The sequence below is a fragment of the Myotis davidii genome, unplaced genomic scaffold (genome assembly GCF_000327345.1).
Source record: "Myotis davidii unplaced genomic scaffold, ASM32734v1 scaffold93, whole genome shotgun sequence".
Taxonomy (NCBI): Eukaryota; Metazoa; Chordata; class Mammalia; order Chiroptera; family Vespertilionidae; genus Myotis; species Myotis davidii.
The window spans coordinates 1,665,577-1,688,383 of record NW_006292095.1 but is presented as its reverse complement, the minus strand read 5'-3'; the positions used below and the strand labels follow the sequence as shown (position 1 = coordinate 1,688,383).

Sequence of the window (22,807 nt, the reverse complement as noted above, 5' to 3'; positions counted from 1 at the left end):
ACTTCGAGAAGAACGTCAACCAGGCGATCCACAAGTACAACGCTTACAGGTGGGCCGGACTTGCCTTCTGGGGTGCAGGCCGGCGGAGGGCGGGGGCCCGCGCGCGTGTGGGCCATCTGCGGGAGCAGGAAAGCAGCAGGGCTGCCGGCGCGACTGCTGGGGCCCGACTGCCGTATTCTGGGGGGACCTGGGCAGAGCTCTGCGAGGTCCATTCAGTCCAGTTCGGACGGAACACGGGCTGATTTCCTGTCGTTAGACACGAGTTACTGAAGATGCAGTCTGCTTTTCACGTACGTGAGGACTGTGCTGTGAAATCGATGTGGTTCGAGGGGACACGTGTTCCCTCCGGTTGGGCTGTGTCTTGTCCTGTCCCCTCTTTGGACCCCATCCTTGTTCATCGCACCGGGGGCCTGAGCCCTAGACTCTGTGTGCCACTTGCTTCTGACCCTTCGCCTGTAAACACGCCCTAGTCCCTTCGCTAAGAGCGAAAGCAAAGCGATCGTCTTCACTTCCCTCTAACTCGGACCTTATCTCTCTCTCCCACTTGACAATTACCCTTCTTTTTTTTTTAAAAAAAATATATATATCTTATTGATTTTTTACAGAGAGGAAGGGAGAGGGATAGAGAGCTAGAAACATCATGAGAGCGAAACACCGATCAGCTGCCTCCTGCACACCTCCCACTGGGGATGTGCCCGCAACCAAGGTACATGCCCTTGACTGGAATCGAACCCGGGACCCTTCAGTCCGCAGGCCGATGCTGTATCCACTGAGCCAAACCGGTTAGGGCTGGTAGTTACCCTTCCTGAGTGATCTGTGTCCCTGTCCTGGCCTTCCTGCTCCCTAGTCTTTTCTTATCTCATGGTGGGATGATTTCCATTCTGCCGACCCGCTGAAAATGCCCTCACCTACATCTCCTCTTACGGGATTCTCAGTGACATTCACTACTAGCTCCTTCTACCCATGTCTTACCCCTGACTTCCGTGGCGGCACAGCCTTCCGTCCTTGCACCTCTCCTGCCTTCCGTGTTCATGTTGGCAGTGCCCAGCGATCTGCGGGCGGAGACCCTCTCCCCTCACTCTCTCGGCAGTTCTTACCATTCTTGGTGGCTTCCTATACTGGCTATGTCAGGGACTCCAAGTATGGATCGCACTGGGCTTTTCTTCAGATTTTTATGTCTGTAGCCCCTTAATCTTTACCTTTCCAAAGCTGAACTCAACTTCCTCCTTCCCTTCCCAGCCAGCATAAGTTAGAAAGGATTATACTCTCCCCTGTACCTCCTATGGTTTCCCATGTAAAGTAATGGTCCTGTCATCCACACATTTGATGACATAGCAGTCAGGAGATATTTTCAACCCTATCATTTGAGTCCAGCAGGCTTCAGAGAGGAACTGTTTAGTCTTGCCCTTCGATTCTAATTGATAGCTTTGCTGGGTAGAGGAGGTCCTTGCCTTTCATCACTTTGAATATTTCTTGCCACTCCCTTCTGGCCTGCCAAGTCTCTGTTGAGAAATTAGCTGACTGTCTTCCAGGAGCTCCCTTGTTGGTAACTAACTGCTTTTCTCTTGCTGCTCTTATGATTCTCTCTTTAACGTTAACTTTTGGCATCTTAATTGTGATGTGTCTGGGTGTGGGCATCTTTGGGTTTACCTTATTTGGGACTCTGTGCTTCCTGGACATCCATGTCTATTTTCTTCACCGGGTCAGGGAAGTTTTCTGTCATTTTTCAAATAGGTTTTCAACTTCTTGCTCTCTCTGTCTTCTGCTGGCACCCCCTGACACAAATGTTGGTGTGCGTGAAGCTGCCCCAGAGGCTGCTTACACTGTCCTCGCATTTTGGATTCTTTCTTCATTTTGCTGTTCTGATTGGGTATTTTTTGCTTCTTTATATCCCAAATTGCTGTTTCGATTTTTGGCTTCATCTACTATACTATTGATTCCCTGTAAATTATTCTTCATTTCAGTTAGTGTATCATTCATTTCTGACTGGTTATTTTTTATGGTTGTTCTGTAATTTAGTTGTAATTTTGAGGCCTCAATTGTGAGGATTTTTAAGATATATCTCTAATAGAGAGGTATGTGGTTTCAGCTCATCTGTGTGGGTTTTTTTTTTTATAAGTTTTACAGATGGGGAAAATGAATGATCTTGGTGAAAGTTTAAGCTGCATATTTGCTTGTATGTGTATTCCAGTTTAAGAAAAATTAAGACCTTACTGGATTTCTATTTTTTTTTTTATAGAAAAGCAGCATCTGTGATAGCAAAGTACCCACACAAAATAAAGAGTGGAGCAGAAGCTAAGAAACTGGTAAGTTTAGTAAGCAAGTTGATTGAAGAATTTACACATATACGAATTTGGTGGGCTTCCATAAACTAAATTTGGCCCACACAGGCAAATTTCACTGTACTGACTTATTGGAATAATATTTATTTTGCTTCAAGCATACTTCAAGCTCAAAGTGTTTTGATTGGGAGAGGGATGAGTTTAAAAATTTTTAAACATGTGTAATTAAATTTTTTTTCTCTACTCTCTCCATTTATGCATGTTCTCACTCATTTTCAGTTTGAGCGTAGTCCTGAAGAAGACTATGGACACTGAGTGGTACCAGCATATCTGGTCCCCCAGCTACCTTTTTCTGATCCCCACATACAGGAACTTACATGAGTTAGTGTTGCCAAAGAGATCTTACCTGTTAATAAGCACACGATTAAACCCCTTTGTATATTATGGCATTTAGCCCTGTCCTCTGTAATTCCCATAAAGCCCTGTATGCTAGCAGTGTCACAATTTCTAGAAGGTCGCATCCTTGGTAATTTGCAATAGTAATGTTAATAGTATCCTGGGAAAGTTTACCTAATGATAATCAGATTATTCTCTCATATAAATCTCACTAAAAGATTCTAAGTTCTTAAAAATTAAGGACCATACCTTATTCATTTTTTATTTTATTATTTTTTTAAACCCTCACTCGAGGATATGGTTATTGATCTTAGAGGGTGGAGAAGGGGAGGAGAGAGAGAAAGAGAACATTGATGTGAGAGAGAAACATTGATTGGTGGCCTTCTGTACCTGCCCCAAGTGGGGATGGAACCTTCAACCTGGGTATGTGTCCTGATCAAGAATGGAATCTGCAACCTTTCGATATATGGGATGATGCTCCAACCAACTGAGCCACACTGGCCATGGCTTATTCATTTTTTCTTAAAGATGTCAAACTGACATGGCTTTTGATTAGTCTAGATCAGTGATGGCGAACCTTTTGAGCTTGGTGTGTCAGCATTTTGAAAAACCCTAACTTAACTCTGGTGCCGTGTCACATATAGAAATTTTTTTGATATTTGCAACCATAGTAAAACAAAGACTTGTATTTTTGATATTTATTTTATATATTTAAATGCCATTTAACAAAGAAAAATCAACCAAAAAAATGAGTTCGCGTGTCACCTCTGACATGTGTGTCATAGGTTCGCCATCACTGGTCTAGATACTGACAGTTATCACCTTCTTCTGTTCTTTATCTGTGTGTTTTCAAAGTCCTGTAGAATTTAGGTATTAATATTTTATAGTCCTTAACTTTCTCATGAGAGCCTTTAGCATGTAAACTATAACTGTTCTTATATTTTCATCTTTCAGAGTTTTTTTAAAATATATTTTTTATTGATTTTTTACAGAGAGGAAGGGAGAGGGATAGAGAGTTAGAAACATCAATGAGAGGGAAACATCCATCAGCTGCCTCCTGCACAACCCCTACTGGGGATGTGCCCGCAACCAAGGTACATGCCCTTGATCAGAATCGAACCTGGGACCCTTGAGTCCGCAGGCCCGAGCTCTATCCGCTGAGCCAAACCAGATAGGGCCAGAGTCTTAACATTACCATAAATCTTGTACTTTTTGACTAACTGACAGATTATCCACTTTAGTCATGTACCACATCTTCAACTTGAATTTATTACTCAATACAAATCATGCTCTGGTGTCTAGGTTTTAAATCCTTTGTGTTCATAGTAGTTCTCAACTTCAATACATCCTCCCCAAATAGACTAGCCATGCAAGTTATAAATACATTAGACTTTAATTCTAAATTTCTATCTTTTCAAACTGACCCAGTGTTAAACCTCAGAAGCCACTTCTGCTCCCATTCTGTTCCCCTTTAATCACCATTCAGTTTCCCTTTTTATGTTAATTGCAAATAGCCCGATTATTTATTAAAGGCAAACGTCTGTCAAACTTTGATGCACTTCATTCCAAATCTCAGTTATTGTATATCCCTAAAAAGAACACAGAAGTACCCAAAATTCCTTTTGCATAAGATTGGACTTAATATGAAAATCTCATTTTTATTCCATTTCACTATTATTATTTTTTCTCTGTTATTTTGAACAGACCTACTTTCTGATACATATGAGTGCTTCTCCATAACTCTAGAAATCTGAGATTTTCAGAATAAGTATTTTGCCTTATACTCCTTAATATTAGTTATAAAAAATAGCCCGGCTCTAAATTGCTTTGGGTCAGTATCTTCTGACATAGAAAATGAGAAACCTGAGCACTTTCCCCCCCTTTTAAAAAAATACGTTTTTATTGATTTTAGAGACGAGGGGAGAGGGATAGGGAGATAGAAACATCCATGGGAGAGAGAGACATTGATCGGCTGCCTCCTGCACTCCCCCAACTGGGGATCAAGTCCGCAACCCAGGCATGTGCCCTGACCAGGAATTCCTGGTTCATAGGTCAGTGCTCAACCACTGAGCCACACCAGCCAGGCACAGACATTAATTTTTAAAAAGTAATTTAGAATTGTTTTGCTAGGGTTTCTCTTTTGTCAGATCATTTAAGTATTTTATATTTTTTACTGAAGCTCAATTTCTTTGTTTCAAAACTGGTCATATGATGATCATTTGTGGTTTTTTTTGTTTGTTTGTTTTTTATATTTTTATTGATTTTTTACAGAGAGGAAGGGAGAGAGATAGAGAGTTAGAAACATCGATGAGAGAGAAACATCGACCAGCTGCCTCCCGCACACCCCCTACTGGGGATGTGCCCGCAACCAAGGTATATGCCCTTGACCGGCATCGAACCTGGGATCCTTCAGTCCACAGGCCTACGCTCTATCCACCGAGCCAAACCGGTTTTGGCAATCATTTGTTTTTAATTTCTAATTTTATACTTTATTTTTTAGAGATTTGGAAAACATTACATTTATATGACTTCTGTGTTTTTAATTTTTTTATGTAGCCCGGAGTTGGAACAAAAATTGCTGAAAAGATTGATGAGTTTTTAGCAACTGGAAAATTGCGTAAACTGGAAAAGGTAAAATTTAACTTATTTATTTGCTTATTTGCTTATTGTGTCTATCTTTATGGCAGCTATCATGGAGCACCATTGCAGGTGATTGAGACTCAGAAGGAAAAGAGAAGAGAGGAGTTTATGGCTTTGAGTGTCTATTTTTAAAAATTTTGAATATTCTATAAAATGTTCACTTATTTTATGTGGCAATTAAGAGACTATTAACATATATAATAGAATTATCTTCATATTTTCAGAACCATTCAGGAGGGAGATTATAAACTTTGACTAAAAGGTGTTATCTTTTAGAACTACAATGCTTAAACTCTCCCAAGCATTGTTATGGTTTTATTTCACCCTGGTGAGAGTAATTATATCACTTCTGGTTTTTTATGAATGTCTTTTAAGAGTATTGGATAAGTTAGAGATGAGACATCTTTAGCTGCTCTGTTATCACTTACTAGAGGCCTGGTGCACAACATTTGTGCACTAAGGGAGGAGGATCCCTCAGTCCGACCTGTGCCCTCTTGCAGTCTGGGACCCCTTGCTCTTTATTGCTCGCCAGAAGTGGTCTTTAAGGGTTATCCAGACATACGTAAGTATTGGTATGTTTCCAATAAGATCATTTGAGCCCTTGAAGCATTCTTAAAGCATTGTCATGCTTCTTTTTTCCCCTTAAAGATTCGGCAGGATGATACAAGTTCATCCATCAATTTCCTGACTCGAGTTACTGGCATTGGGTAAGAACTATCTTTTTTTCTTCTTTTTTTAATCCTCACCCAAGGATATGTTTTTATTGATTTTAGAGAGAAAGGAAGGATTTCAAACCAGCACCCATTTGGTCTACGAGATAACACTCCAACCAACTGAGCCAGGACAAGAACTATTTTTTAAGCAGACACAATATAGGGTTGGTTTAATCTTTATGTCAGCCAAACCAAAGTGCATGCTGTTTCTCTTCAAAACTTGCATCTTTCCACGTCTGTGCCTTTGCCCATACAGTTTGCTCTTCTATATGTTACATGTCTGAGGCTGGTTCTCTAGATGTTGCCTTTACTGTGAAAGCCTCACCCAAGGCTAGTGTTACTTCCTTTGTGAAACCAGTTTGATTCCCAGCCGGAAATGATTTCTTCTTCCTCTAAACTCCACTAACACTTGCTCTTTGTACATCTTATTGTACAAAGATTAAACCTCATTTGCCTCTCTGAGCATGATATCTTAAACATTTAAGCTTTTTCCCATAGCACCTAGCATAGCACCTTATGAATTTGAAACAAGCTCTCAGGCATTTCTTAATGAAGGAATCTTTATCTTAAAATTTGAACTAGCATGAAAGGAGGCTTCTTGGACACTAGACAAAGTAAAGATGAACATTGAAATATTAAAGCTGTAATGCTTAACTCTCATCTTCATGAAATGAGAATATTTTTAGATATAATGATGATTTTTTATATGGCAACATTTTTAGGAAAGTTACTCTAAAATAGATTAAATTCTTAAACTTAGTCTACTGAAAATGAGCTTGACTCCTTGGGGACCCAAGGCCATTATACAGTGGTAGTTAAATGTTGTTTTACAGGGCATCTATTATATTGTTCTCTTTTTTCCGACAAGAAAACTGAATACAGAGAGTGAGATAAGTGTGGCAGAATCAGAATTAGAACCTATGTTTCCTGACTCCCTTTTCAGTTCTGTTTTTCTTTTTCTTTTTTTTTCATGGATAGGAAGAATTAACATAATTTATTTTTATTTTTATTTTTTTGGTATGTTCCTTTATTTATTTATTTTATTGCTTAAAGTATTACAAAGGGTATTACATATGTGTCCATTTTCTACCCCCTGCCCTTGACAGTCCCCTAGCCTCCCCTATCCCCCAGTGTCTTATGTCCATTGGTTATGCTTATATGCAGGCATACAAGTCCTTTGGTTGATCTCTTACCCGCCTCCCTCCTGCCCCCCAACCCTCCCCGGCCTTCCCGCTGCAGTTTGACAATCTTTTTGAGGCAACTCTGCCTCTGTATCTATATTGTTCAAAAGTTTATAATGGCTGGGATTTCAGTTCTGTTTTTCTATGCCGCATTGCCTTCCTGCCATGAATATCAGTTTCTGTGACAAGCGGTTTCTGTGAATAGGTTCTTTGTCATTCCAGTCTCAGTTTCAATATCTCAGAGGCCTTCTCTCACCACCCAATCTAAAGTAGTACCTAACCACTCTGCTATGTTACTCTATTTTAATTCATCTGCCAGGTATTTTCTTATTTGTTTATTATGTATTTATTCACTCTCTTACCCACTGGAACGTAAGTAGGTAAGAGCAGCACCCTTATTTGTGTTATTCCTGTTGTATTTTTAGCACCTAGAAGTGTTATCTGGTACATATTAGGCCCTCAGTAAATCTCATGAATGAATGAACAGTTTTCAAGTACCTGTATGTCTTTTATGGGTAAAAGACATGGGCACAATTGTTGAGACATCTTTTCACGTCTAAGTTTATGGTTGTATTCCTAGATTGAGGCTTCAAGAATTCCTCTCTTTGGATGAAATTGAACAAATTATCACGCACCATTTTAGCAAGTCTTGTTCACTTCAATAGTAACTCTTTCATGTTTGAAAGAGAAGACATAATTATTTGTTTCAAGAATCCTGAGTTTCGTTTGATATGAAATAATGTGTTTCTTTCTTGTAGTCCATCTGCTGCAAGGAAGTTTGTAGATGAAGGAATTAAAACATTAGAAGGTGAGTATGTCATTCCAGATTAAATGTTGTCCTGACTGACTGTTAATGCTCTAACAAACTACAACTTGAAAAATTCCTTCTTGCCCTAGCTGGTTTGGCTCATTGGATAGAGCGTTGGCCTGTGGACTCAGGGGTCCTGGGTTTGAATCCCGTCAAGGGCATATGCCTGGGTTGTGGGCTCGATCCCCAATGCGGGGTGTGCAAGAGGCAGCTGATCAATGATTCTCTCTCATCGTTGATGTTTCTATCTCTCTCTCCCTCTCCCTTCCTCTCTGAAATCAATAAAAACATATCAAAAAAGAAAACAAAAAAACCCCTTCTCAATTAGATACAAATGATACGATTTTTTTAAAACTCTACATTAGAGAATAGATATAAAGAGTAGTTTATATTCACATCTTAACTCAGAAGAAAATCAAGAAGAGCAAGAAGTGGCTTTTGGTTTTAAGACATTGATTTCATTTGCAGATTTTAGTTGTTGTAAATAAACTTTCTTCGTTAATAAAATTTTAAACTGTTAACAAAGTCCTACACATTCAGCTTAAAAGCCAAGTATATTGAGAAAGATTCTGTAAGAGACTTGTATCGCTTATTGAATTTTTGCTTTCAAAGAAGTGATAAAAATAGTAATTCTGAAACACTTTTCTTAAATCTAATATAGCAATCCTTTAAATATAATTTATTCATACATTTTCAAGTGCATATGTTTGTATAGATTCATTACAGTATATCTGTGGCATTTAGGGTTTAATATCTGTGGGTTCAACTACTTGTAAGCCATGAATTCATTAGAATGGTGCTTCAGTTTCTCAGCTACAAAATAGTATAATTTCTGTCTCATATGATTTAATGAAATAATGTATGTAAAGCACTTAGCAGAATGCTTGGTACCTACTAAAGTAATTAAAAATAGTAACCGACTCTTAAGAAGTATAGTTAATTAGTAATATTACTAAAAATTTGTGTGAGTCACGTGGCTAGGTAATGACCTCTGTTACATCTGCATCTCGGAGGTTTGTGTTTTTCTGCTTGTAGTGTATATGGGTTATCTGAGTGAAATACTGAAAATGGGGTCAAGAATTTGTTTTTCAAAGGTATTCAGTTGCATCTCTTGGGAGTGTGAAGGATCTACTCTAATTCCCCTTGTTCTCTTAACTTGTGTAGTTTTTACATCTCAATTCACAGACCTGTAATATAATAACTGTTGATATATCATATACATAAAACAGACTCAATGTTTCTGTTTTATATATTTCAGTGTTTTCTGTGTAAATACAACTATGAGAAATATTAAGTGCTCCATATATTATAAAGATACTTATTTTTCTCCATTTTTATATTTCCAGAGAGAATTTATGTGAATATGAGGGTGATTATAGGAATTGCTTGTGAAGCATACTTATCTTTAAAAGCTTACTCTTGTATTCATGCCCAATAAAGGAACATCTAAGTGGAACTAAGTCACTTTTAGATTTAAGATATGTTATGACAGTTTTTAAAATTAAAAAATAAAGATAACACATCTCTTTTTAACAAGATTTTTAGCACAGTTTCTACACAAACTGGTATTCAATAAATGTTAACTAAATGAAGGAGTGAATAAACAAATGAGCAACACAAATGAACTTAGTTACTCTTAATACATTCAGAAGTTGTGGTTACTACTGCTGCTGCTGTTAACCATAAATTAAGCAATATAGTTCTTATAAGGCTGCTTTTTGCTATAGTGAGTGAAATTTGGTATGATCTTGGTATGTTTAATCTACTGTTCCGTGTAACTAATTGAACTTTTGATTCAGTAAATAAAAATGATCATGAAATAACTTAGATTTTACTAGGTTAATTTGAAGAGTCACTTTTATCTAATTCTTTTTAGGCAAATTTTTTTACTGTCTTTTTCAAAGTAATTTTAATGTATTTTCCATGTATTTTTTTTGTAAATAGTATCACTGAACTTACCATTTTTCCCCCAAAATGTTTGAATTAGCACCTCAACTTTATCTTTTATACAGATCTCAGAAAAAATGAAGATAAATTGAACCATCATCAGCGAATTGGGCTGAAGTAAGGTGGCAAATTTTCTTTGACACTGGAGACGTAAAAGTAAAATTTTTTATAGCCATTCTTTCATACATCATAATTCTTCAAACTTAGCTAAACAACCATTTCTCTGTTCAGAAATGCTAAGATTTGTTGCAGACACCTGTAGAGTTTGCCTCTTTTGAGTTTTCCCCTCATTCTCTTAACTTTTGTAAGGAATTTCCTCTGAAAATGCATAGAACTGAGTGCATCAGTGAGTCAGTGGGTGTTTATTTCATGCTTACATTATACAAAGCACTGCACTAGATCTGGGGTAAGGATATAAGCAGGCTCAGTGTAGCTCTTACGAAGTTTGGAGTCTACCTCAGAAGATAGGACATGAACTTGAAACACTAAATTTTAAAAAAAGAAGAAAAATACCAAGCACTTAAATAACAGTAAAGGAATAACTAATAGGCATGTTGTATGTCAGCATTAGCTGTTATTTATTTTGTGTACCAGATATAATCAGGAACCCCCTTTCTAATTATTTAAAATACATAGTGCATAAGCTATGTACATGCATAAGCATGTTTCTTTCCTCTAGTCCTATAGTCTTGTTGACGATTCAGTCCTAATAACCTGCACTTTTCTGTTGATGCCGTACCATACTATTATACTGCCCTTCCAAAAATTTGAGCAAGTTAAGAGATCAGGGTGGTATAGTTCTCATTTTCTTTGCATTTACATAGTAAATAGAGATCTTCTGAAGAACTTAGTTGTTGTGAGAATTGGTTTTGAGCCAGTGCTTTATTCTTAGATGTTATTTCATACTTAGATAATATTTTTATAGCAATCTTGTAGAAGTATAATTCATATACCATACATTTCAACCATTTAAAGTACAAATTCATTGGTTTTATTTTTTAATTTTTAAATTTGTCTTTATTGTTGAAAGTATTACAGATGTCCCCTTTCCCCCCATTGACCCCCTCCTCCCCTTCTCCCCACTCCTGCTCCCTCTACAGGCCTTCACCAAGTTATTGTCCATGGATTATATATATATGTATCTAAGTTCTTTGTTTAATCCCTTCCTACCCCTCTCCCCCTCCACTTCCTTTGACATTTGTCAGTCTGTTGCATGCTTCCATGTCTCTGGATCTATTTTGTTCATCAGTTTACTTTTTCAGGGGTTTTAGTATATTCACAGAGTTATATAATCATCACAAACCGAATTTTAGAACATTTTTGTTGCTTGTACCCATTAACAGTCACTCCTATTTCTCTCCAATCCTCCACCTCTACCCCCCCAGCTCTTGGAAACCACTAATCTACTTATTGTCTCTATAGATTTGCCTCTTCTGGGCATTTTATATAAATGAAATAATACAATATGTGGTCTTTTGTGATGGCTTCTTTCAATTAGAATAATGTCTGGGTTTGTTTATGTTGCAAGATCCTACTAAGATATTTTAAAATACAATAATTTTACATGATTTAAGGACAATAAAATATAACCCATTAACTTGTCAATAGGGATCAGTCTAATTTGGAAGTGTACTAATTTAAATATATTTATTTACTCTTGGTATGTGAATGTGAAGTTTATTTATAAATAAGTTTAGATGGAATAGCCGAAAGGATGGCTTGTAAGGATTTTGATCAAGTTTGAGGAATAAACCTTCTCCACCTTCAATTTTACTGTGTCTTAATGAATTTTAATCTTGATTTTTGAATGACCTAATGGTATAAGGACCCTTGATATAGTAGGAAATTTATTTTTTAAGAAGATTTAAATGTCACAAAAGTCTTATCTATTTATTCTGTCTTTATAGATATTTTGAGGACTTTGAGAAAAGAATTCCTCGTGAAGAGATGTTACAAATGCAAGTAAGAGTGTGCTGAATTGTATTCTTTGATTAGAATTGACAGTGTCACTCTGAAAAGCCATTTTTAGAATACTGACTTAATTTTTCTCCTATTAGGATATTGTACTAAACGAAGTTAAAAAAGTGGATTCTGAATACATAGCTACAGTCTGTGGCAGTTTCAGAAGAGGTAATACACTTCTTAATCTCAGGTTATTCATGCCTTGGTCTTAAAATTGCTTAGTGTATATAAAAAAGATGAATTAAAAAGATGTAATTTGTGCCCTAGCTAGTTTGGCTCAGTGGATAGAGCGTTAGCCCACAGAATGAAGCTTCTCAGATTCAATTCTGGGCAAGGGCATGTGCAGGCTGATTCCTGGCCCCAGTCCGGCTGCATGTGGAGGCAATCAATAGATATCTCTCTCACATTGATGTTTGTGTCTGTCTCTGCCCCTTCCTTTCCACTCCCTAAAAATCAATGGAAAAATATCCTCGGGTAAGGATTAACAACAGCAACAAAAAAGATGTAATTGTATTACTTAACAGATTTACTAAGATCCAGTAGTATTAGTTAAGTTTATTTATTTATAGATGGAAATATATTAGAGAAATCCATACTGAATTTATTATAGGATGATATTTTAGTGACTAATTTTAATAAAAATAACAATTTTGGGTGTGTTAAAATCCTAATAGCGGATGATATTTTAGTGACTAATTTTAATAAAAATTTATAACAATTTTGGGTGTGTTAAAATCCTAATAGTGGTTGTCTGGCTAGATGCAAGTGAATCTGGGTAGTTTTTGTTTGTTTTCCTTATTGTATTTTCTAAGTTTTCTGTAATTGATCTAAGAATAATGTCTCAGGAGCACCAGTTCAAAACCAATTCTCACAACAACCAAGTTCTGCTGATGTCCATTTACTATGTAAATACAAGCAAAGCTAGAACTATACAACTGTGGTCTCAAAAATTTGGAAGGGTAACACAAATTTAAAAATATAAACTTTGACAATTAGAATAGAAAAACTTTATTTAAAACTTTTAGAAAAATATCTGACTGAATCTCTGGCCACTCTGGAGTTTTGCTTGGAAGTAGGTGATAGGCTATAAGCAATCCTCTGGGTAGCTGCTGTAAGAATCTAAAAGTGGGGATAGAAAAGGACTAAATCCATAATTACTGAAAAGTAGAAAGAACATTGGATTGGGGCCAAAATACCTGGGTTCTCAGGCCAAATCTGTCACTACACAATTTTAAGTAAGTTTGTCACTCCACGTCCTTTTTCCATATTTGCAGAATGAGAAGATTAGAGTTAACAAGTTATTCAAGTCTGTGCATCCAAAGCACCTAGGAAGTTTTTAAAAATATACTCATTGCTGTACCCTGCTACAAATCTACTAAATAAGAGTATCCTTGGGTAGGGCCTTGGAATCAATATTTTCAAAACAATGACTTTGAGACACAGCAAGCCACATGCTATGAGAAGTAAGGCCCTTCTATGTGTGTCATCCCCATGGTTCTGTTTGTCTCATAGGTAAATTTTCATGAAGAATTCCATATGTTTTCTCTGTTATCATAGGTGCAGAGTCCAGTGGTGACATGGATGTTCTTCTGACCCATCCAAGTTTTACCTCTGAGTCAAACAAACAGGTACTTCAATTTAAAATCAATGTGATCAATCTTACATAGCAATGAGCATCATTTTCTAAATGATAATTATCTATTTTCAGAATAAGTTTTTGTTTTATTTTTTTAAATATATATTTTCTTGATTTCAGAGAGAGAGGGTGAGAGAGAGAAACATCAGTGATGAGAGAGAATCATTGATTGGCTGCCTCCTACATGCCCCCTACTGGGGATCGAGCCCACAAGCCAGGCATGTGCCCTGACTAGGAATGGAACCATGACCTCTTGGTCAACACTCAACCAATGAGCCATGCTGGCCAGGCCTAAGTTTTTGTTTTAATCTTTCTGAAAAGGCAAACTGGTACTGATTGAATTATGTGAAAGGCAAAAAGTAAGTTGTTGAAAGGGATACATACTTTTCTACAAGGAATTGGATGGACAATCTAACATTTGAAAGAGATGAAATTTAGTAAAATATTTCCTGAATTATCCATTGTCTATCATAGATATTTTAGAAATATCCATAATATTGTATTTAGAAACTTTACCTCTATTAGAAATCCCAAGAAGGCAAAACGTTTTTTATTTTGAATATATGCCTTTTAAAGATGAAGCAGCTAATTTTTTTGTTTTAATGAAACAAATAAACACACAAATGATGTTTGCTTGGGAGCATCATGATATTGGTGAAAGATGATGGTATCTAAAAATAAGTTTAATTTAATAAGATGAATTTCCTGTTAAAAGAAAAAAGTACTTACTCAGAATATAGGAAAATAGGCATTTCTCCACAGATAATCAGAAAACTTGTGTTAAAAATGTTTTCTTGCCATAGCAGAGTAATTGCTCTTTTTCTTATTCCCTAATTATGATTCTACAGCCAAAACTGTTACATCGTGTTGTGGAGCAGTTACAAAAGGTCTGTTTTATTACAGATACTCTGTCAAAAGGTGAAACAAAATTCATGGTAAGTACTCGTTTGAGTTAACAATCGGGAAAAAACTTTAAAGACTGTTTAGTAATGGTTGTGAGTGTGTGACCTCACTGCAGCTTAATGTTACAATCAATAAATATCCATGAGGCCTTAAAGAAGAAGAATTAGCAGAATGCTAATCTCAGACTATTTTAGTAAAGAATTTTGTTTTAAATTCCCCACTTGTAAATATCTGTGCTATTGGAATAGATTATTAGAAATACTCTGCTATTTTCAAAATATCCATAATGACCTTGACATACAAGTTTTTTCCTAAAATAACAAATGTTTTTATATTCTCTAACTCAGAATTCTTTAAAATAAGTGAGTTTAAAATTGCCTAAAGAGTGTTAATTTATTATAATACCAAAGAAAGAAAAGGAATCGAGGTATGTGCTGGAACACCCAGGGGAAGAAACACATGTGGAATGTGTTCATAGTGGGGGAGTTAATAGAGCAGGACACTGCAGAGATTTTCAAAGTGAAACCCATCATGATGAACTGTCAAAATCCTGTAGTCCTTCTAGAGAATTAAAATTTAAAGATTCAAGAAAAATGGCAAATGGATTAAAAACAGATTAATAAATGGCCCTGTGTAAAAATAGACAGGAAGGCAAATAGAAATCTAGGATTAAGGTATTAAAAGCTTACCTTTATTCCACTGGTCACTTATATATACATCATTTGGATTCCCTTTTCTCGGTGCCCCCCTTTTCCCAAGTTCCATAACTGAAAGGAAGAAGACTGCTTTTGGAGAATAGACATGATAGAATTAGCAAGTCTCATTCATAAATTTAACAGTGGTTTTAACCAATAGTAGAAGAAGATGGTTGAGATGGATAATTGAAATATCATGTCATTCAGAAAGTAGAATGGTGGTTGCCAGGGTCTGCATGGAGAGGGGTATGGGGAATTATTGTTTAAATGGGTACATAATTTCATTTGGGGCAGATGAAAATGGTTAAAATGGTAATTTTATGGTATGTATATTTAACATGTAAAAACATTGTTATTAAATTCAGCCTGGTGATTTTTATGGGCTATGAAAGTATATTGCTTATGTTAATCACACTTTATCAGTGTTCTCAAAAGAACTTTGGGAAAGGTAAGAATAAAAATTCTAGTCAATCTTTGAGAATTAAATATGTTTTTCTGAATCTGTCAGATTTTGAGCACTTACTCTGTTTCTAAAAGCATATACACAATTGAGATCTTATTTAAAATAGGGTTTATATATGCTCCATGGACATCTTTTTAAAATTGATTCATTTTAATTTACTCAAAATAAATATGCATAATTCTTACAATTAAAGTACATTCAGTCAGATAAAATCCTAAAAACAATATGAGCTAGACAGGTTGGATTTTTTTTTTTCATAGTAGGAGTGTCCCTGTATGCCTGGGCGTGTTCTGGGTTCCCCTCTGTCCTCACTCTCCTGTAGTAGTCATCTCTGTGAGAGTGGGGAGTGCACCACCTGCTTTCAGATTTAGCCTCGTGGAAGGTGTTTATACAATGCAACAGCAGAAGCATTTTTTTTTTTTTTTTACAATCTGAACATATTCTACTGGTGCTCAGAGAGAGATCCAGAGGAAAAACCAACAAAGGCTGTAGTAATCCAGCTATCAAGAATACAAGGAAAAATTATAAGCTGGTGAGCTGGGTGTAACCTGGAAAGGAAAGGTGGGTAGCCAAGTATATGTGAGCATAAAGATTTACTGACAGTGGTGGAAATGGGTTTCCTGGTAGCTGCTCAATCCAAAAAAGACAAGACCTTTGCCTAGAAAGTGCATTGGCAGCCAAATTCCAGGGACTGCTACAGAGTAGGCTGGGTCAGACCTTATTGTTCATGATAGGAAAGAACAAAATGGGGAGAATGAGTGTTAATAGGGGGAGAAGGTATATTCAGTCAGTTCAGCAAATATGTATTAAGCATCTACTAAATTCCAGATTCTAGGAGCTTGGGATATATCAGTGAATTTAAGTAGAACTTATATTTGGGGAGTGTGGAAAGAAACTTAATAATGGTGAACTTAATAAATAAGTAAATTGTATAGTGTGTTAAGGTAATAATTACTATTTTTTAGAAAGAAAGGGGAGAGCAGGACATGGGGAGGTGGGCGTGCAGGAGACAGTATTATACAGGGTAGTCAGAGGCAAAGAAGATGAGACTTGGGGAAAGACTGAGGTAAGGGATTTAGCCAAGCAGATACCTGGGGGGAAGAGAGAGCAGTGACCCTAAGTGCATGAACATTGGCAGAGATAATCCAAAGAAGTTATGATCTCTAGGTTTCTGAAAGGATGTTGGCTGCAAAATGAATTCAATTTATAAAGTGAAGTAAACGCTTCTCATTCCATAACCACTTGATCTTAAAACCTCTTGTTCCTATAACTATTGATTAAATAGTTTTAAAGATATGACCATTTATGTGTTTTTCAAGTTATCTTCAAAGCATTAATTCCTTTAATAGTAATCAACCCTTAGGAAAGCCAGGTTATTCCAAATCTTCTTGTAAAATCATGGTCGTTAGATAAGTGAGCTATTCTTCCTGTGAATATACTATTTGAAAGAAAAACAAAACAAAACTATTTCCTCTGCATTTCGATGCCTGTTTGATTTATATATGAGGAGTACCATTCAAACTTTAACATTTTGTGCAAGTTTGCCCTTGGATGATTTTCTGTGAAATATCTACAGTAAGGATTCAAGAGATAATATAAGGTACCTTGAGGTCTACCCTAAGGTAGTGAGAGGGGCTTTATTTCAGATACTTGCATGAAGCTACCTAATTGAAATGTCAAACAAAACTCATCCACTCTATCTAATAAATAATGTACAGTAATACAGAGAAATCCTTTAACATAAGTACTTCAGAAAAAGTGCAGGAAATAAAATTAGCCTTGAAGAAAGGAACAAAGCCATTAGATGAAGTCCCAGTTCTAATGTGACAAACAGTAAGATCATTGCCTGTGGCATCGAAACATCCATATCTGAAAGGTAATACTCATGGTAATTCCAGATAGAAGTAGTTTCTGATCCATTTGAACGTTGAGCTGGGACTTATTAATGCCAACGAAGGTAGTTTTCATATTTTGAAGATAAATAGGTTTCATTAATCTTTCAGCCATAGCAACCCATTTGGATTTTAGATTTTAACTTTTTTATGTTGCTGAGTGAAAAAGTATGGCTTTTAGTGATATGTGTACCAATTCAACTACTTTTTAGAATCAGAAGCCTGACAGTTGTATATTTTTCTTAGAATGTGACATTTGAAAATTTTGTTTTGAAATTTATTTATGTCTGTAGTTCTTTTTACATATTTATTTATGGGTTGCTGACTAGTCCAGAATTTTTGCCTATTTTTCTGAAAAAGGAAAAGATAACAAAACAGACCTTGAAAATATCTGTTTGAAAACTAGAAGTATAATGAAAACTCACTTGTAAAGAAGGAAGAAAATAATCCCCTGGTTTTCTTACCTTAGATTTTCCTTCTCTCGGTCTTCTCGTTTCTGAGAGGTTTCCACAATTTCAAACTCTCCTACTGTTTCTATCATAGCTTTTTCATTTGTTTTCTTTTTCCCGAATAATCATTCTTCCAAGTTGCTTTTTTTCTGTTTGTTTTGGTCTGTCTTTCATGTTTGATGCTTTTCTCAATTAGCTTGTTGTTTAGAATTCACAAAGGCCAAATCCTCATCACTCTCATCCTTGCCTGCTGTTTCATGTAGTTCTGTAATTATCAGGAAGTGTAATAAGAAGGTAGTGATAATGTACAGTGCATAGAGAAACTAAATTAAAAGTGCTCCAAATTAGAAAACTGCCTCCATTTAAAACAAACTAACCTCACATTTAACAACATTTAATTAAAATTAAGCTTTTGGTTTAAAAATATCTTTAAATATTCTTTTAAATATCCATTTTAGGGTGTTTGCCAGCTTCCCAGTAAAAATGATGGAAAGGAATATCCACACAGGAGAATTGACATCAGGTATTTGTTGCGGACCTATTAATTTTCCCTTCTTTTCTCCATTCCCCCCTCCCTCTATTTATCTTGGAATTCACATAAATATCCAGAATCCCTTTTCATTCTGAAGTGCCTTATGTTTCTGCTATAGAAAATGTTTAGCTTGAAAATATATAAATAATAACTGTCTACAGAATCTAATTTATTTTCTCTAGCTATCCATGTCATCAGGATGCCTTCCACAGCTCAAAAATCATTTCCTGCCTGGGGAAAGTTATTGTAATAAGTGACACTGCTTTTCATTTCTCCACACCTTGCAGAGCATAGTTTACTAAAACCTAAACTGCAGGGTTGGGGTAGTTTGAATGGTTTACCTAATGATAGTCTCCTTTGCAGGTTATTTGGCCACATACACTAATATTTTAGGTGCTTTATTCTTACTAATTTTAAAAGTCTTAATTTTGCTAAATTTGAAATGTGTAGTAGACGATTTCTCTATTGCTTTTTTTTTTTTTAAGGTTGATACCCAAGGATCAATATTACTGTGGTGTTCTCTATTTCACGGGGAGTGATATTTTCAATAAGAATATGCGAACTCATGCTTTAGAAAAGGGTTTCACAATCAATGAATACACGATCCGTCCCCTAGGAGTCACTGGTGAGTATTTGTGTTCCTTAGAGAAAACCCCAGTCATCTGAAAAGAAAGTTATTTTCAAGGTATTTTGGTTTAGCAACTTTGATTTCTCTAAAAAGCCTTTAAATAACTATGCCAGTTAATTAGTTTCTTTGTGTTGTTAGTTCATCAGGCAACAAATGGGCTTTAATCCACACATGTCCCAGGCTCTCCCTTGAAGGCCCGTGATGACAGGAATTAACTCTAGCTCTATCACAGTGGATTAAATTCTTTCCACCTCTGATGGTCAGTAAAAATAAACTATTGGTCCAAGTGTTTTGTTTTTTAAAATGCATCTCCAAGATTTCTGAAGAATCCAGGTATCGTTGCTTTTGGTGCCAAGCCAAATTTGGTAGCTTTGGCCCATGCTTTAAAGTTAAAGAGTAAGAATAGCTTAATCCCTGCTTTATTGATCTTATTAACATTTCATAATATACTATGTAGTTTACTGCTCTGTACTAGGAAAATGAAGATTTTGTTATTTTGTCCTAAAAATTATAAAATTGGGCTTTCTTCCTTGGTTAACTAGGGCAGTACTTCTCACATGGCAGTGTGATACAAACCAGTGAAGACCCCATTGAATGCAGAGTCTAATTCAGTGGGCTTTGGAGTGGGGCCCAAGTGTCTGCTTTACTAGTAAGCTTCCAGGTGATGCCAGTTGCTAGTCTAGGAACCCCACTTTGAGTTGCAAAGGAACTAACTAGAGTATTTTATATAACCCATGAGGCTCTCATGGAGATTCAGCAGAGAGGAAAATCATGAATTGGATAACTTCAAAGGCCGTGGTTGGCACACTCAGGTTCCTTTTGTAGCACTGGTGTATATGTGACAAACCTCAACCCCGCGCTCATGTGGCAGAATGGGGGCGGGCAAGATCTTTTTTTAGTGACTTGGTTGCCACTTTCTTTGTTTTCTACAAGTATGTCCTATACAAATGTCAGTCCTGCACCCTCTAAAACTTTTGATTCTTTTGTCTCTTGTAGGAGTTGCTGGAGAACCCCTGCCAGTAGATAGTGAGAAAGACATCTTTGACTACATCCAGTGGAAATACCGAGAGCCCAAGGATCGAAGTGAATGAGGCCTATCCTTCCCCAGCACAGCCCAACAGGAGTCTTAATTTATTTCTTAACCTTTGCTATGTAAGGGTCTTTGGTGTTTTTAAATGATTGTTTCTTCTTCATGTTTTAGCTTGTACCGTAGTCAATAAAACCTAATGCACTATTATCAGATGATTTTGTTCTGATTTTATTAGAAAATATATGTAAATTTTTTAATCACACTTCACTAAGGGTTTACTAGAGAGAATTAAGAGATGAGATGATAGCAAGTCTTCAAAGCAAATTTTTATTTTCTCATTTTCTGTCCTTACGCTATAAACCAACATTACTCCCACTTCCTTTCCTCCTAATTACCAGTTACAAATTAGTCAATTAAGATACACCAAAGGTTATCCTCTTGAGGATGGTTCAGTAGTTTTCCAAAAATAGTGCCTTCATAAATTTAATTTTTTTCTTTGGCCCGTATTCAATTTTGTAATATATACTTAAAACTTAAATAGAAGAACAGGTGTGTGGTTACCTCATATAAAATCTGTAGCAACTGGCTGTAATCCATCAGAAAGAGCTTCCCTAAGCAAAATGACTTCTAATTGTACCCATATGTACAAAATATTGCCTCTCAAACTTCAAACAAAAATTTCACTTTTTGCCCTAGTTTTCTAGAAATGCTTTGTAACTTGCAAAGGACTATACAAACAAGATGATACTACTTTTTGAATCTTATTTCTTCATCAACTACAAATTATTTTGTAGTGAAATGGTATTTCCCTTCCAAGAAATCAAAGAAAATAAACAATAGGGTTTTTAATGAAAAATAATAGTTGCTGTAATAATTTTCACTGGTAAGATATAAAAGTTCATTGAATCACAGATACCACCATTTCTCCCCTCCCAAGTTACTGTCAGTTACCAGAACTTCACCAAAAGTCATTTAAGATTTATTTCAACTACAGTGGGGCCTTGACTTACGAGTGTCCCGACTAACGAGTTTTTCGAGATATGAGTCATCTCTCAGCCCATTTTTTGCTTTGAATTGCGAGCTAAAATTCGGGTTATGAGCCAGCTTCAGATACCCCACCGCTAGTTGGCACAGCGAACGTCACAGTGAACGCCACAACATCAGCCCAGCATCATGTGTCTCGTTCACTTTTTGATTTGACATACAAGTAATTTGAGTTTTGAGCTCCGTCACAGAACGAATTAAACTCGTAAGTCAAGGCCCCACTGTAATTGTTTTTCTCCCACAAAGGGGACCAGTACATTTTTCTTGTTTGCTATCAAGCTCTAACCAGATTTCTTATATTTTAAATCTTACTCTTAAGTTCTCCCTGGAGCCTTATTTCCCCTTCCCCTTTGTCACTAATCACAAATATATATAGGAATCTCCCGAGGAGTCGTTTCTGAATGCATTATTTCAAGTGGAGGATGGAAGTGAAACCAGCTATTGCCCTGCTACCCAATACTATGAATCATTCAGTACTTGCCTTCAGTCCTATTGTAGTTTTCCCCACATATGTTCAATTTTGTACCTAGCATTTCCCCACATTTAACCTGGCCTCATGACTGCTTCCCAACACTAAAACCCAACTCAGCTGTACCCCCTGGAATGGCTGTATCATGTTCCACCAATGGTGGGTGGTGCCAAAAGTTACTTAACCACACAATTGAACAATATTTTGCAATTATAAATACTTTGGGAATAGAGCTAAGCTTTTATTGTTTGAGAATGTCCCCTGAGTCATTCTAATGCAGGCTTATTTATAGCCACTGTTTTAGTTCTGTTGTGTGTTTTTTTATATAAACCATATTTTGCAAATATTTTCACACAATAATAATAATATAGTTCTTAAAAAGTGGGACAGTATTTTATGTTCAAGGGAATTCTTCTCTCTTTCAGGAGAATTCCCTCTTTCAAGTGAAGTCATTAATGACACAGTGTGGAAGCATAATATAACTTATGTTTCAAGTGTTGGAAACAATGGCCCATGCCTTTCTACAGTTGGTTGTCCAAGTGGCACTACATCAAGCATAATAGGTTAGTTTCCTGTTTTAGCAATAGACTTGATTATGCCCAGCCGACATAGCTCAGTGGTTGAGCATTGACCTATGAACCAGGAGATCACAGTTCAATTCCTGGTCAGGGCACATGCTGGGGTTGCGGGCTCGATCCCCAGTATGGGGCCTGCAGAAGGCAGCCAATCAATTATTCTCTCTCATCATTGATGTTTCTATCTCTCTCGCTCTCAATAAAAATACCTCTGAAATCAATAAAAAAAAATTTTTTTTAAATAGAACAAGACTATTTTAATTCTATTAAATAAGGTCAACTTCTTCTAGTTATAATAAAATATGAACGTTACTTATTATATATCCACAGCGTCTGGAAAAAACAGTTTGAAGAAAAAGAATTTTACCTGAAAAGGTGGATAAGAGCTTCAGATTTGCTGGCAATTAACACAGTACTAGAATTACATTTTAGAAACAGTAATTATAGGAGAAGAATGGACTCTAGGATCATCTGCTAAAAAATGTGGATGCTACTATCTATTTCACAGTTATCTGGAAAATAAAATGAAATTTTTAAAAAATATATTTTATTTATTTTTCAT

General features: G+C 36.2%; 2 protein-coding genes across 3 annotated transcripts in view; one reads left to right on the top strand and one right to left on the bottom strand.

Moving 5' to 3' along the window:
- Window positions 1–20,369, top strand: part of POLB (polymerase (DNA directed), beta) — a 20,894-nt gene extending 525 nt beyond the window's left edge. For both annotated transcript variants that reach the window (XM_015565188.1, XM_015565189.1), the window contains exons 2-14: window positions 1–49; window positions 2,240–2,306; window positions 5,235–5,309; window positions 5,967–6,025; window positions 7,971–8,020; window positions 10,033–10,084; window positions 11,875–11,929; window positions 12,025–12,097; window positions 13,487–13,557; window positions 14,414–14,500; window positions 18,426–18,490; window positions 18,985–19,124; window positions 20,124–20,369. The exon at window positions 1–49 ends at the window's left edge or, in 1 of these variants, runs on beyond it. In XM_015565188.1, the coding sequence (XP_015420674.1) occupies window positions 1–49; window positions 2,240–2,306; window positions 5,235–5,309; window positions 5,967–6,025; window positions 7,971–8,020; window positions 10,033–10,084; window positions 11,875–11,929; window positions 12,025–12,097; window positions 13,487–13,557; window positions 14,414–14,500; window positions 18,426–18,490; window positions 18,985–19,124; window positions 20,124–20,218 (938 nt within the window). In that variant the 3' untranslated portion in view covers window positions 20,219–20,369. The remainder of the gene's footprint in view (window positions 50–2,239; window positions 2,307–5,234; window positions 5,310–5,966; window positions 6,026–7,970; window positions 8,021–10,032; window positions 10,085–11,874; window positions 11,930–12,024; window positions 12,098–13,486; window positions 13,558–14,413; window positions 14,501–18,425; window positions 18,491–18,984; window positions 19,125–20,123) is intronic.
- A 2,192-nt stretch (window positions 20,370–22,561) lies between these two features.
- LOC102755277 (protein-lysine methyltransferase METTL21C-like) overlaps window positions 22,562–22,807 on the bottom strand; it is a 9,482-nt gene continuing 9,236 nt past the window's right edge. The window contains exon 4 of the mRNA XM_015565267.1: window positions 22,562–22,578. Coding sequence (XP_015420753.1) covers window positions 22,562–22,578 — 17 coding nt within the window. The remainder of the gene's footprint in view (window positions 22,579–22,807) is intronic.